This window comes from Anas acuta, chromosome 1 (assembly GCF_963932015.1).
Source record: "Anas acuta chromosome 1, bAnaAcu1.1, whole genome shotgun sequence".
In the NCBI taxonomy this organism is placed as follows: Eukaryota; Metazoa; Chordata; class Aves; order Anseriformes; family Anatidae; genus Anas; species Anas acuta.
Genome location: NC_088979.1, coordinates 176,404,473 through 176,417,420, shown reverse-complemented (window position 1 = coordinate 176,417,420; position 12,948 = coordinate 176,404,473). Strand labels below are relative to the sequence as shown.

The 12,948-nt window shown below is 37.4% G+C and overlaps 1 protein-coding gene across 5 annotated transcripts in view; it reads left to right on the top strand.

Annotated features, from left to right (window-relative positions):
* DOCK4 (dedicator of cytokinesis 4) overlaps positions 1 to 12,948 on the top strand; it is a 247,923-nt gene that overhangs the window by 109,873 nt on the left and 125,102 nt on the right. For all 5 annotated transcript variants that reach the window (XM_068669485.1, XM_068669481.1, XM_068669483.1 and 2 more), the window contains 4 exons: positions 7,754 to 7,835; positions 8,475 to 8,535; positions 10,428 to 10,560; positions 12,048 to 12,136. In XM_068669485.1, the coding sequence (XP_068525586.1) occupies positions 7,754 to 7,835; positions 8,475 to 8,535; positions 10,428 to 10,560; positions 12,048 to 12,136 (365 nt within the window). The remainder of the gene's footprint in view (positions 1 to 7,753; positions 7,836 to 8,474; positions 8,536 to 10,427; positions 10,561 to 12,047; positions 12,137 to 12,948) is intronic.

The window sequence follows — 12,948 nt, the reverse complement described above, 5'->3', positions numbered from 1 at the left end:
CTGATTGTTTGATATTTAAGTTCTGTGTTTCTGAATGTCATGGAAATTCAGAGGATTTGTTAATAGAAAGAGGTATTTGCTTCCAATGTTATCTACAAAATTAATATTCAGGGGAAAGAACAGAAATTGCATCTTTTTTATTTAAGGTTACGTTTTAACTATATCTCAGACTACGTTGCCTCCTCTTGTAGCACAGAATTTCTGGAAGGGGTGAACTCTGATTAGAGAGGCACAGTTCAGACTGGACTTTGTTTTATCTTTACAGGTACCTTTTCCTCTTAGAATCCTATGTTTTAACATGTGAAAGACTCCTATGTGCAGGAATATATTCAGGACATCCAGGCTTTTCTTGGAAAGCACAGTGAAGTAGTAGAAGTCATGGAGCATCTCGACTTGATCCCAGAACAAGAAGTTCTGGAGAGAATTTCTATACTCTTTGATGATCTCTGATGACTCTCTGGTGACTAGAGATTAACAAAGATGATTTTTGGTTGCTGTCAGGTGGATTACTCCAGGCAGGAAATGCAGAGGACGTGCCTCGAGTGAATAATACTTGTTGTTTGAGAATACTGAATTAAACTCCCTGCTGTGGTGTTCTTCCACATCAGAAGGGAGAGTGCCAAAGTGCTGGCCTAGTCAGTTAGTTTGCCCTATTAGCTACATTTTCATTTGTTTTACAAAGCAAAACAGCTCCAAAAGCACCGTACTCACCTGACATTTAAAGTCACTAATAAATACATTGGAACCTGAGCCTGTCAGGTACCACATTCAAGCAATTTGTTCTTTCAGTGTGAGCAGGATTTCTTTTTTTTTTTTTTTTTTTTTCTGAGCCTGCTTTTGATCTGAAAAAATCTATTCTGTATTTAGAAACTTTGCAGGAACATACCCTGACCAATGAGAAATTTCAAAATTGGTGGGTGGATATCTTACAAAGATTTCTATATATCTGACCTGTTTCTCCCTTGTGCCAATTAATATTTTTTTGTCCTTCTTTCCTTCTAACAGTATGTTTGAAGGAAGATAAAAGGATTGGATATTTTTGCCATTTATGGTGGCCACTCCCCACAGATGGTATTGCAGCTAAGTTCAAAATCATAATAATGTCTCTCATGCAAAATAAGTTTCCATTAGCATCTTGTGTATGTGTGTGTGGCACTCAGATTCCAACAGCAAAAATATATTTTATTAATCCTTCTCAAGTAGGTCATTTTTGGTAGCCCAGTTTTATTTACTTGTCAACAGCAATAGCATAAGCAGATATGATTTATGTTGCAGGCAGAACGTGTATGAAAGGAATGTTTGGCACAGCTGCAGCCTCCAAATGTTTTGGCCTTGTGGTAGTTTCTATGAAAAAAAATGTCTTTTCTACAGATCTGCATCACCCTTCATTGCCAGGTGATCAAAACATTTTGTCCTGGCTTTAAGAGGTTCTATATGTTTTAATAATACTTATTTTTATAGCTCAGTCCTTTAATCTGACTTCATGTGATACTGTGTAATTTGCTGTCTTTAACAGTAGCTTTGATAAATTTCTTTTTAATACTGACTGTTCCTGACCTGCAAGAGAACAGCATCTTCAGTTCCAAGTGGTTTTTGAGGAGCTGGCATTTCAGCAGGCCCATTCACATTGGCCTGACTGCCCAGACTCCTATTTAACAGTTGTAAGGGAGCTACTGCAAGGGGATTTCCAGCAAAATAACTACATTTGTGGGTAATAAATGAGGTAGAATATGATAGAAATGAGCTGCCAAAGACAGACATGAGTATAATCTAACAAGAAAATGTTTTGGAAATGCTTTTATTTGTTTCTTTGTTTCTTTACAGGTTTTGTATTTTATGGGGAGACATAGCCTGGTCAACAAGTCAACAAGTACACATGGATTATTCCCAGTTGATGTCTATTAGAAACTAATTATGTTTCATCACGTAGCTCAATTCCTCTCATGAAAGCCCATTCACAGTGAAACAAATGTACCCACCTATCTGTGTTTTAAAGATTCTTTCTCAAATACCTTCTGCTTGCTGTGGTTGGAGTAATGATGCTAGCTTATGCAGAGGCTTGTGTAGACACACAGTTTTTTAAAGCAGATAACCAACCAAAAGACAAGACAAACCTGTGGTCTGGGTTAGGTCTCCCTTGAGCATTAACAAATAACCCTATTACTGTTTTTATGCTAAAAATTGAAGAGCAACAGAAGGAATAATTCTTCTAAATTGCCATGACAAAAACACTGAAAAGGGTGACTTTTCCTATAGCTGGTGTTTTACCATTTGGAGCATAAATGAGAGATTACATTCAGAAGTGAGTGAAGTTTTAGAGTGAGAGTATGTGCACCAGCCGCTCTGTATTTGTGACAGGTTTAGGTAATGGTGAGATATCCTGAAAAATAAAGCTATTCCAGTGGGTTTGCAGATGATTGTACCAAGAACATGTTGCGCTGGGTACTGACAAAAAGCACGTCAGAGTCAGCACAAAAAAATACAGAGCTGCCACTTATAAACCCCCAAATGGAGAAGAATACACAGGTGCACTTGAGCTGTTGGAGGGAAGGGAATTCTCCTACATGCCATTGCTTCCATTCACCTTTGCCACTTCCTCCTGCTCTCTTCAAGTTGAATTTCCATCTCAGGGAAAAGATAGAGCAAATCTGCTTGGATCCATGCTGTTATTTCAGCCAGCTACTAGGATAATGATGAAGACTGTAATTCAGCTTAAGGGATCTGTAGGTCTGTGCACTGATAATGCTGTTCTGCAAAATGTTTATCCGTGGTAGCAGACTAAGCTCACAATTGCTGAGAGCTCCAGCTTCTGGTGTACATTGTTTCCGTAGTTGTAAATACCTGCAGAGAAATTCCAGTGCCACATCATCTTCCTCTGGCTCCTGGTACCTCACAAAAGTAATTTAAAATTGTTGTTTTCCTATGCAACTTGTTAATCTTTTCAGGAAATGTGTCATACCACCTTTCAGTTAAAGTACAGTTGTGAATATCTAAAATAAAGTAGAGTGTGTTCACAAAAGCTAACTTCTCAAGTCTGTCTTCTGTTAGTAGAGAGAGAGAGACAGAAGATGGGAGCAACAGCTTGATTTAGCTATGTATGTCTGGTTTTCTTTTCCACCAGTCTCCCCTCCCATACCCCTTTCTTTTTTCCTGCTGTCCTCATTAACTCTACTTCTATGGAAAATTTGGCTTGTCAGCATAAAGCTAGCATTCAAACATTTTTTTTCTTCATCCCACATGTTGTCAGCACATCCAGGAGACGTGATGATGAGCTTCAATATAGCATCACAATATTGGTTTGTTTGATTTATTTTTGTTGGTGCTTTGATATTTATCTGAAATTGGCTGAAATCTTCTTTTTATAGTACTCATTCTTCCTTTTCCCCTTTGCTACTTATTTTACAGTCAGAAATTTGGGTATGGTTTTAGCAGAAGTGCATAATGGAGTTAAACTGCAGGGGCTGACTTACTGTGGAACAGCTTGTACTGCGAAGTCATGTTGGCACGTGTACCATCCAGTTAGTCTGCAATTAAGAATATACTTTTAAGGCTTTTTTATCTATTTATTTCAGTAGTTTATGACATGTTGTCTCACATTCCTCTGCATTTCACCATTAACTAAAAGGGTAATGTTTTGTGTCTGATAGTGGTTTTATGAAGTCAGTGAGTCTAAATGCAGTCTATCTGGATTCAAGTTCATAATGAACATTCCCTAACGGTGATCTGGAATGTGATAGACCCGAGCTGGTGACGTATGTGGCAATATTCTCATGTTATCTCTCATCCTTTGCTTTAGAAATCGCTATAACCCGTATTTAGGTAGAGAACACTTACAAAGATGTCGGAAAGTGAAGTTGTTATACTAAGAGCTGGGACTATTGGATGATGCAGCTTTAGTGCAAGAATATGCCATGTGGCTGATTTTTTATTTATTTTTTTCTAGTGTGTTTATAAATCATAGAACAAGCAATCTGTCTAGACTGCTAACATGTGACTGGTAACATTTTCCTGCTAATACCAAGGAAATAGGGGTCACGTATGAAAATAGAACAGTTTGTGGCTATGTTTCTTTTAAATTCATGTGTTAAGCCTGCAGATTTGGAACACATTGTTGCTTCACTAATTCACGGGAAGTTACAGTACAGAAATCCCTTGCTGACCTTCTTAAATTAATCTCTCCAGCATTAGTTATTTCCTTCTTTTCAGTGGGAAGACAGCAGAGTTTAAATCTGTGCAGCATATTTAAGTGGTGAGACTGGTGCTCATAAAAAATGCATTGCAATTTAAACTAAAATCAACCTATCTTCATACAAAGGAAAGGTATTTCTGCTTTGGGATGCTGCTGTGTGTATCTGCTGTATGTATGTATGTGGAACTGACTGCTGAGAAAGCTGCTGTGAAATAAGATCCTAGTCCTAGATTTCACCCTCTGGAGCTTTTGCTGCTGTTTGAAGGCAGGCTTTCAGATCTTGGGAATTCTCAGTCTTTATTTTGTTTTAGGAAGGCTATTTACTTTCCTCAACCATTTTCTAACCTGTTTTTCTCTATAGAAATGCTTTGAATTGTTTATACACATAAATGCTCTCTGTACTTTATCAGAATGTCATTCTGTTCCCATAGTCTTACAAGTCTTAACTGCTTGCATTTGCACCCTGGTAATGTTCAAAGATAACTGTTTTTATCTGAGCTGGAACTGGTGCTATGTTTTTTGCTTGAAACATATTGAAGCGCTAAACAAGGATTAAGATTTCTTTGGATTTTTTGTTTTCAGTTTGGCTTTTTCATTGCCTCTAGGTCCTGTGCTTCAGTCAAAGAAAATTTCAAATTCAAATGAGGAAATTAGATCTGCATAGCCATTAGATGTCTGTTGCAATCAGTGCATTTCTTTGTGGCATGACAAAAGGCCTTGGCTTTTAATTGTGTTGTAAATCATAATCTCATGGTCTGTGAGTGTAAGCAGAGCTTGAAAATTCCATATCCAAGCTGATAGTGAGTAGGAAGCTTTCAAAAAATGTGCCTTTGATTTCTGCAGAATGTAAGCTTCAATAAAGAAAGAGAACACTGCCGGTTAAATTCAGTATTATGAATACCTATGAATTGCAGGTTCATAGGTAAACTGTAAAGATAGCTTATCCACAGCGAGATAGTTTCTTATTGAATAGTATTTTTCTTTTAACTAACATTTCTCGTGGTTTCTTTAAGGCAAAAAAATGCAATGAACTATGTATATATGGGCATTACTTGTAAATAGTTCTACAGACCGAAGGTAAGGTGATCAGATAGAGAATAACCTTGAATTGGCCTAATTTAGATTGATGCATACAAATGCACTGCGGGTTTCAGTGCACAGAAGCTGTATTGTTACTGTTGGAGCAGAGTCTTTTTTCTTTTTATTCAGTTTTGCATAGTACCCAAAATAATGGGTCCTAAAGCTTTAACTGATTGATAATAGAAATAATAATTCTTGTTCAGTGAGCAGTATCTTTGTGTGAGATCTGTAAGCCAAACATTGTACATGTACTTTTTTCACTGTATTTTCTGCTGTCACAAATGGGCTAAATGTAAATGAAATGACAGAATTATTTTAATAACATTTTAAAATCAACAGCAAAATACTAATTTGTTTCTCTTTAAAAATATATCCATGTAAACATTCTTTAAAACTCAGTTTTAAAGTTTCCATGGAGACGTAAGCTGCAGAAAGTGGCTGTATCATAAAACATGAGTGTTTCTGAGAAAATACATTTCATGTGCTTTGAGGTATTTGAGTTCAACTCTACTATTCTTAGTTTCTGCCTTTTTTGCCATCTGATTAAAAAAAAGCTGTGTAGCTGAGGATGGCACAAATGTTTTTGAATGTTCACAATAAAAAATCTAAGCATTTGTAGAGTCATAGAATCATGGAATTGTTAAGGTTGGGAGAGACCTCCAAGATCATCTGGTCCAACATCCCCCTACCACCAATGTCACCCACTAAACCATGTCCCTAAGCACCACATCCAACCTTCCCTTGAACACCCTCAGTGACGGTGATGCCACCTGAGCAACCCGTCCCAATGCCTGACTGCTCTTTCTGAGAAGAAATGTCTCCTCATTTCCAACCTCAACATTCCCTGGCACAACTTGAGGCCATTCGCTCTAGTCCTATCACTAGTTACCTGTGAGAAGAGGCTGATCCCCAGCTCCCCACAGCCCTTTTCAGGTAGTTGCAGAGAGCAATGAGGTCTCCCCTCAGCCTCCTCTTCTCCAGACTAAACACCCCCAGTTCACTCAGCCGCTCCTCACAGGACTTGTGCTCCAGGCCCTTCACCAGGTTCGTAGCCCTTCTCTGGACATGCTCCAGGGCCTTGATGTCCTTCTTGTACTGAGGGGCCCAAAGCTGAACACAGCACTTGAGGTGCAGCCTCACCAGAGCAGAGTACAGAGGCTCTGTCAGATTTTAAGAAAAATTGGGAACAGTCAGGCACAGAATAGGTTGTCCAGAGAGGTTGTGCAGCCTCCATCACAGGAGGTTTTCAAGACCCAGCTGGATGCTGCTCTGAGCAAACTGATCCGACCTTACAGCTGACACAGCTTTGAGCAGGAGGTTGGACTCAGAGGCCTTCTGAGGTCCTTTGCAATGTGAATGGCTCTGATTCTGTCAATGATCGATACGGATTTTGTACACAGCAAACGCTGGTGCAATAAAGATTTAATTAGTCTCTATTGAGTTGGATCTAATCCAACATATTCCTAGTGATTTTCCAGCTGCACTTTGAAAAGCTGTGGATGGTAGAGAGCAGTGGTATACCATGTTTGGCCTCTGGAATATGCAGAAGAGGTGAAAAAAAATAGTTGCAATAAACTCAATCTAGATTTATTTTATTTACTTTTTTACTTTGAGCATTACAGGGCATCCAGACTCAGCTGTGTGGCCAGCTAGGGATGGGGGCGAAAGGGGTGAAAGTAACACATGTAACACTTCTGCACAGCTTACCCTTTCTGACATCTTTGTTTCTACTTTCCCTGTCTCTCACTGCAGAAATATTATTGCTATTCCCATGCATGAACTGGAAAGAGATTGTCCATAATTAACCTATTATCAAATAGGAATTTTTCAAGGAGTAATTTCTCTTTCAGTGGGTTCTTTTGCCCTCTTCTACTCTAAAATAAGAATTCTCTGTATCTCACTACTATCAGTATTAGTTTTTGTATCAGCTACACCACTTAGCACCCCTCAGTAGATTGCAAAACAGAATTCTGAAAATGAAGTTTGCCTTGCTGGAACTTATAAGACTGCTAAAATCAGTGCAGTCTAGAAAGAAATTTTCATAGGGCTAGGTAGGAAAAATGTTACCTGGGATCATCTTCTTATCTTTGAAAAGAACTTTGTTTGAATACAAATGTGGCAATGTTGACATTTATTTAGCAAGAATCAATGCCACCATAATAAACATCTAATTTCAGTTCTAAGATGAAAGGATTTTATTGCTTACATTTTTGTATGCACCAGGATATACAATGTCATTCTTCCAAACTAAATCAGTCTTCTAGTTTGTATTGAATTTTCAGTAATTTTGTTAGATCATTAAGTAAATCATAGCCCTTATCTAGTGTCTTCCTTTATTTCTTGTCACATCTGAGGCTTTTAAAAGGAAATAATTTCATTCTTTTATATCTTGTGGAAGATTACATCTTCTAGATGTAAGATCAATATGAGATCTAGTTTGCTGTAATGTTGTTCAACATATTTGTCATATTTGTTTTCTTACAGTGAAAGATTCTTTTTAAGACTGAATAGGAATGGTTTGCCAAAATGTCCAGAAAAGCCTGAAAGACACTGTTCTCTTTTTGTGGTGAGCTATTCCTATTCTCAATCTTTTTTGTGCTGTGTATTGAAAATAGTAGTTGGATTAAATTATTATGTGGTTGACTCAGTGGTGCTCCCTACGCTTTTACATTGTTATGAATATCAATTCTAAAGCCTGGTTAAAGGGTATTACTGAAATCCTAAGCTAAATGTTTTCTGGCAATATGTGGTCACTCCTATCTAAACTTCCATATGTTTTATATATACATATATATATACTTCCATATATAGCAGTCTTTCTCCCTGCAACAAGAGCTAATCAGTTTTTCTGCTTTTGCATTTTGCAGCCAAAAGATGGTTTGTGTAGTGCTCTTTGTACTTTCAGGACATAAGGAACTGCACAAAGGCATCATTGCTGTTCAAGACACACAGCAAGTCTTTTCTGTCCTCCCACTGTCCAATTATGCTGCTTTACAGCGTATTCTAGCCCATGATATTGTAGGACAGTCATTTTAAGTGCATGACCACCAATTTAGAGTGTTAAATGGATAATTTGTTAATTCCGTATAAATGAACTCACTGTTCATTTATCACTTTCGCTGGCAGCAAAAGCAATGTGTAAAGATCTTTTAAAATGTCACACTTTAATCAGAGTCAGAAATAATGAGGTTCTGCTCTCTTGCAGGATTTGGGTAGCAGTGAACTCAGGAAGGACATCTATATCACTGTGCACATTATCCGAATAGGTAGGTATAATTGTCTTTGAGTAGTAATCTGACATTTGGTAGATACACAGCAGTGAATAAAACTGCTTGAGGTCAGCTTTTGGTTCCGTTACATTAACTAGGCCTTTGAATAAATTTGTTAAAGAAAATGCCTCTCTTCTGATAAGAAAATTGCCTTGGATTTCTCAGTATTCTTTTGTGTCGTATTTCAAGTGTACTGCTGAGTTTAGGTGCAAGGTGTTTTGTTACTATTGCAAAACAAAAAGGTGTCATATGAACTGTCTTAAGATGATGGAGTTGTTGCTAGGAGTCCACTCTTGTCCCAAAGAGAGCAATTTCAAACATATTTTGTTCACAGGAGAACTTGCCTAGAAACATAATGTACCTACCTAGTGCATAATATCAGACGTATATCTGAAATTGTTCAGATAAATTTTGTTTTTTCTCTGATCTCTTTAAAAAGGGGGAGAGGGAAGGCAGTGGAGGAAGTCTTATAATGATATAGGCAGATACCATGTCCTCCAAAACAAAGCTGAAGCTTTGAAAAAGCTTCATGAAAAGCTTCATGAAAAAGCACATGAAAAGCATGTGTTACATATGTATTTTAAGAAGTTATCCTCTGGGTTGTACTGATTTGAAGCAAGAGTCTTTGGGTCTGCTTCTGACTTCTTAGATGTGGTGATACATCTCCCTGTTTTTGCAAGGTATTTTGCTTTGAAATGTAGTCTCTCTAACATGTGCTGAGTTCAGAAACAACTTGTTACAAAGTAAGCATTATTTTACAACTTTGATGAATAACTTTCCTTTAAGTTTTCGTGCTGTTCTATTCTTTCATCAGAATATCAAAATACTGTATTTTTACAGGTAAGGACTGGGGAAAAGTGTGGTAAACTGATGTAACACGAGTACGTTTGATAAGAGTAAATGCTTGAAAGAACACTAACGGGTAGATTTTTTCCTACTGTATAATTTTCAAATATATGCCAAGTTTGTAAATGAAACAAAAGACTAAAAAGTTAAAATAAGAATAAAGAAATAAGAATATATAAGAATAAGAAAAAAAAATGCTTCATGGTGTATACATGAACAATTACTCTTCTAACTGCTTTGATGCATAGGAGTGTTCAGAGGAGGCATTGCCCTGCAGCAACTGCAACCAGAGGCTTTTCTTGTCAAAAGTTAAGACTTAGTGCGAAAGATACATAGCTGTCAGGACACAATTGAATAAAATGTTTTGAAAGAGGGCAGTTTTGTATGCTAAAAACACAGTGAGAAGATTGATGAATTGAATTTAAATCAAATAGAAAAATATTTTGTTTCAATTCTCTTTTCCTTGGCTGCCTTCTTTCCGTATCGTAATTTGTTCTCCTGCTCTTTGTTATCTTTCCTTCAAGAGTTTCATTCTTCTTGATTTCTGCAGCTGGTCACTTATCCCCTTGCTAGCTTGTTGCCTGTTTGGAGTCAGCATTTGATTTCTAAATTGCAGTGGCTCAGTCACAAGACCTCTCATATAAATCACAAATAACAGCAGCCACGGTAAAATAATTGTTATTGGACAGCAAATGTTGAACACTCTGTCATGTCTGAGCTCTAAACTCAATTTGGTGGTGTCTCGAGTAGTACTGTCACTGGGCATCAGAAAGAGTTGTTTGGAGACTGGAGGTCATACGAGGATGAGCAGTGCCTCTGGTCTGAGCCCTTACAAGATCACCACATCTTTAATGGGCTTCCCGGACCATTTGTTATCCTAACGTACTATGGAGAAAGATGGACCAGATTCGCAGAGAGTACACTTGGCATCGTCTGCTGTGACCTGTCACCATACCGAGCCGGATTGCTCTCTGCCTCCCTTCTGTGGTTTTAAGGGAGACAGTTCCAGGGATTATGCATCGAATGTGTATTTTGTTTGGCAGGACGAATGGGAGCTGGAGAAAAGAAAAATGCCTGCAACGTACAATACAGACGGCCCTTTGGCTGTGCAGTCCTCAGTATTGCAGATTTGCTGGCAGGAGATTCAAAGGATGACCTCGTCTTAAAAGTATACATGTAAGGAATGTGTTTTTTTTTCTTAGAAGTATCTTAGGGTAGGTTTACATCAAAAACGGTGGTTTTAAGTGCAAATGTGAATAAATAGCTGTGGCTCTTTTTTGTTCCAAAAGAGAGTAGTAGCTAATTTCTTTCTTTTTTTTTTTTTTTCTTTGTCACATTTTAGAAAGTTTGGCTAGTTCTACGTGCTTATAGAATGAAAAACGAAGGTTGCATCCTTTTAGATCTTTGAGTATGTTTCAGCATTTATCACATCCTTGTAAGTGCTTCTGGAGCTCTCTTTTTATGGCAACATGAAGTGCTTTTAAGACTTGTTTAAACACCTTGTGCTGCTTAGGCAGCTAGTGAAAGTACTTTATAACTAGAGAAAAAAGCCGACAGGGTAAGCTATTATGGGATGCGAATAGCAGAAGTGTGAAAGGCAGTTAATGCTGGAGAATAAAAATCAAAAATAGATTTTGAAATGAATGGTTCATTAAATAGTGGATTTTGACAGATACTATTTGGAATAAAGTTAAATTTTCTATTTGTAGCAACACAGTGCATGTAATCTCCTGCTGATCTTGGGTATTATACTAAGAACCGTTTTGTGGAGTGGTCTATTCTAAGTACACAGACTTGGGACACATCATGCACAAGAGGAAGTTCTGCCTCTCCCAGGGTTAGCACTCAAGTCCTGAAGGCATGGTGGGCTTTCAGGCAGCCTTTCTCTTCTCCTCTGTTCCCCCACTGTGCTGAATTAGAGCTGCTGAAGTTGGTGCTGCAGAAAAGCTATCCAGTACAGCAGTGAAAACGTGTGCTGGCTCTTGTTTAGACGTCCAGGACGTTAAAGTCAAATAAGTGTTTGCTGTTGGATAACAAATTGTTGAATTTATAAGTTCACTTATTATATTCTATTTTCTAAATTTCACCTGATTGTTCTTAAAAATTAATAAATAAATAAAAAAGATTAAGAAACATGTCTCAGCAGCAGATTTTGTGCAAAGACTAATTCCAGTCTAAACCATGAATAGTGGCAGATTTTTCCTTGTGGAAAAGCAGCTACTTTCTAAATACATACTGAAATGTAATTTAGCCTTTCACTGACTACCTCCTGAAGATCGTGTTTCATTTTAAATAACTTCAAAGTGTACAGCACAGGTACAGAACAGCCCTGAGTTCTGTGTCTCTCCCTGAGTGTCACAAGACAGATATCTGTGTGTTTTGGAGCTGAAGGATGGATCTATATAGATAATGAACTTGGTCATGGTTGAGTACCTGAGCTTAACAGCTCCTATCTTTCTCCCACACTTTGCCACACAAAGCAGATATTTCCATGAGGCCTTTCTCAAATGGTAAGAGTGCTCTCACCCTTTCCATTGAGACACACAGTTTCATGGGGCTTTATTTGCTCCTACTGAGATAATTCTGTGAACAGAAGAGGATTTGTTTGTAGATATGTGGTGAAGCTGGTCTGAAAAACTTGTATTCCCATTTCATTTTTATAGGTGCAACACAGAGAGTGACTGGTATCAGATCCATGAAAACATCATTAAAAAGCTGAATGCACGTTACAACTTGACAGGCTCTAATGCAGGTGAGTAAATTTCAACTTTTCTTTTCTTTTTTTTTCTTCTTTCATTCTTAGTGTTTTTCAAATCAAATGGCGCTGTTCATGTGTAAGGCTGATAAATCTATTAATCTGCATTGCTTGATGACTTCTGCTTCTGATCTACATTTTTATCATTGTTGAAATGGTATATTAAACTTCATAAAAAATTAACTGGGACTTACAGACCTGCCAGTGTTCTCTGCATTCCTACTGGCTAACTGAGCAAGATGCAAAGTTGATATTTAAGAACTTAACAATAGTCTTCCGTAGTCAACTGTGTGTCACAAAGTATCATCAAAATAAATGCAGTTGGGAGACTTAGGAAATGGGAGATGACTGACCTTCGTTATTGTGAGATGGTGTCTTAACCCAAAGGAGATGTTGGAGTTTATTTTGAAAATGTGTATTCAACAATCTTTAGTGGATGACTGGGAAGCACATAGAAAAGCTCGTGGTATTATCAGGGCTGAGATTGTTTATATGCATGTAACCATTCTGATCTTATAATGTTATAATACAAAGTCTACATACACACATATATTTAAAGTTTAGAATGTAGCGTATCTTATTGGACAATTAATATGCAATTAATATAGTGAAAATACAAGAGCACATTACTAAGTTTAGTGTTCTTAAGTATGATAATCATATTCATTTGGTTTTGTCATTCTGGTAGTTCATTAGTTTAATATTATGTAATTATTCAACACCTCTTTCTATGCTGGAGCTTATATAGCAAGTCTTTAGTAATGAATTCAGAAATAAATGCTTTTAATTTTAACTTCTTTAATGTGGAT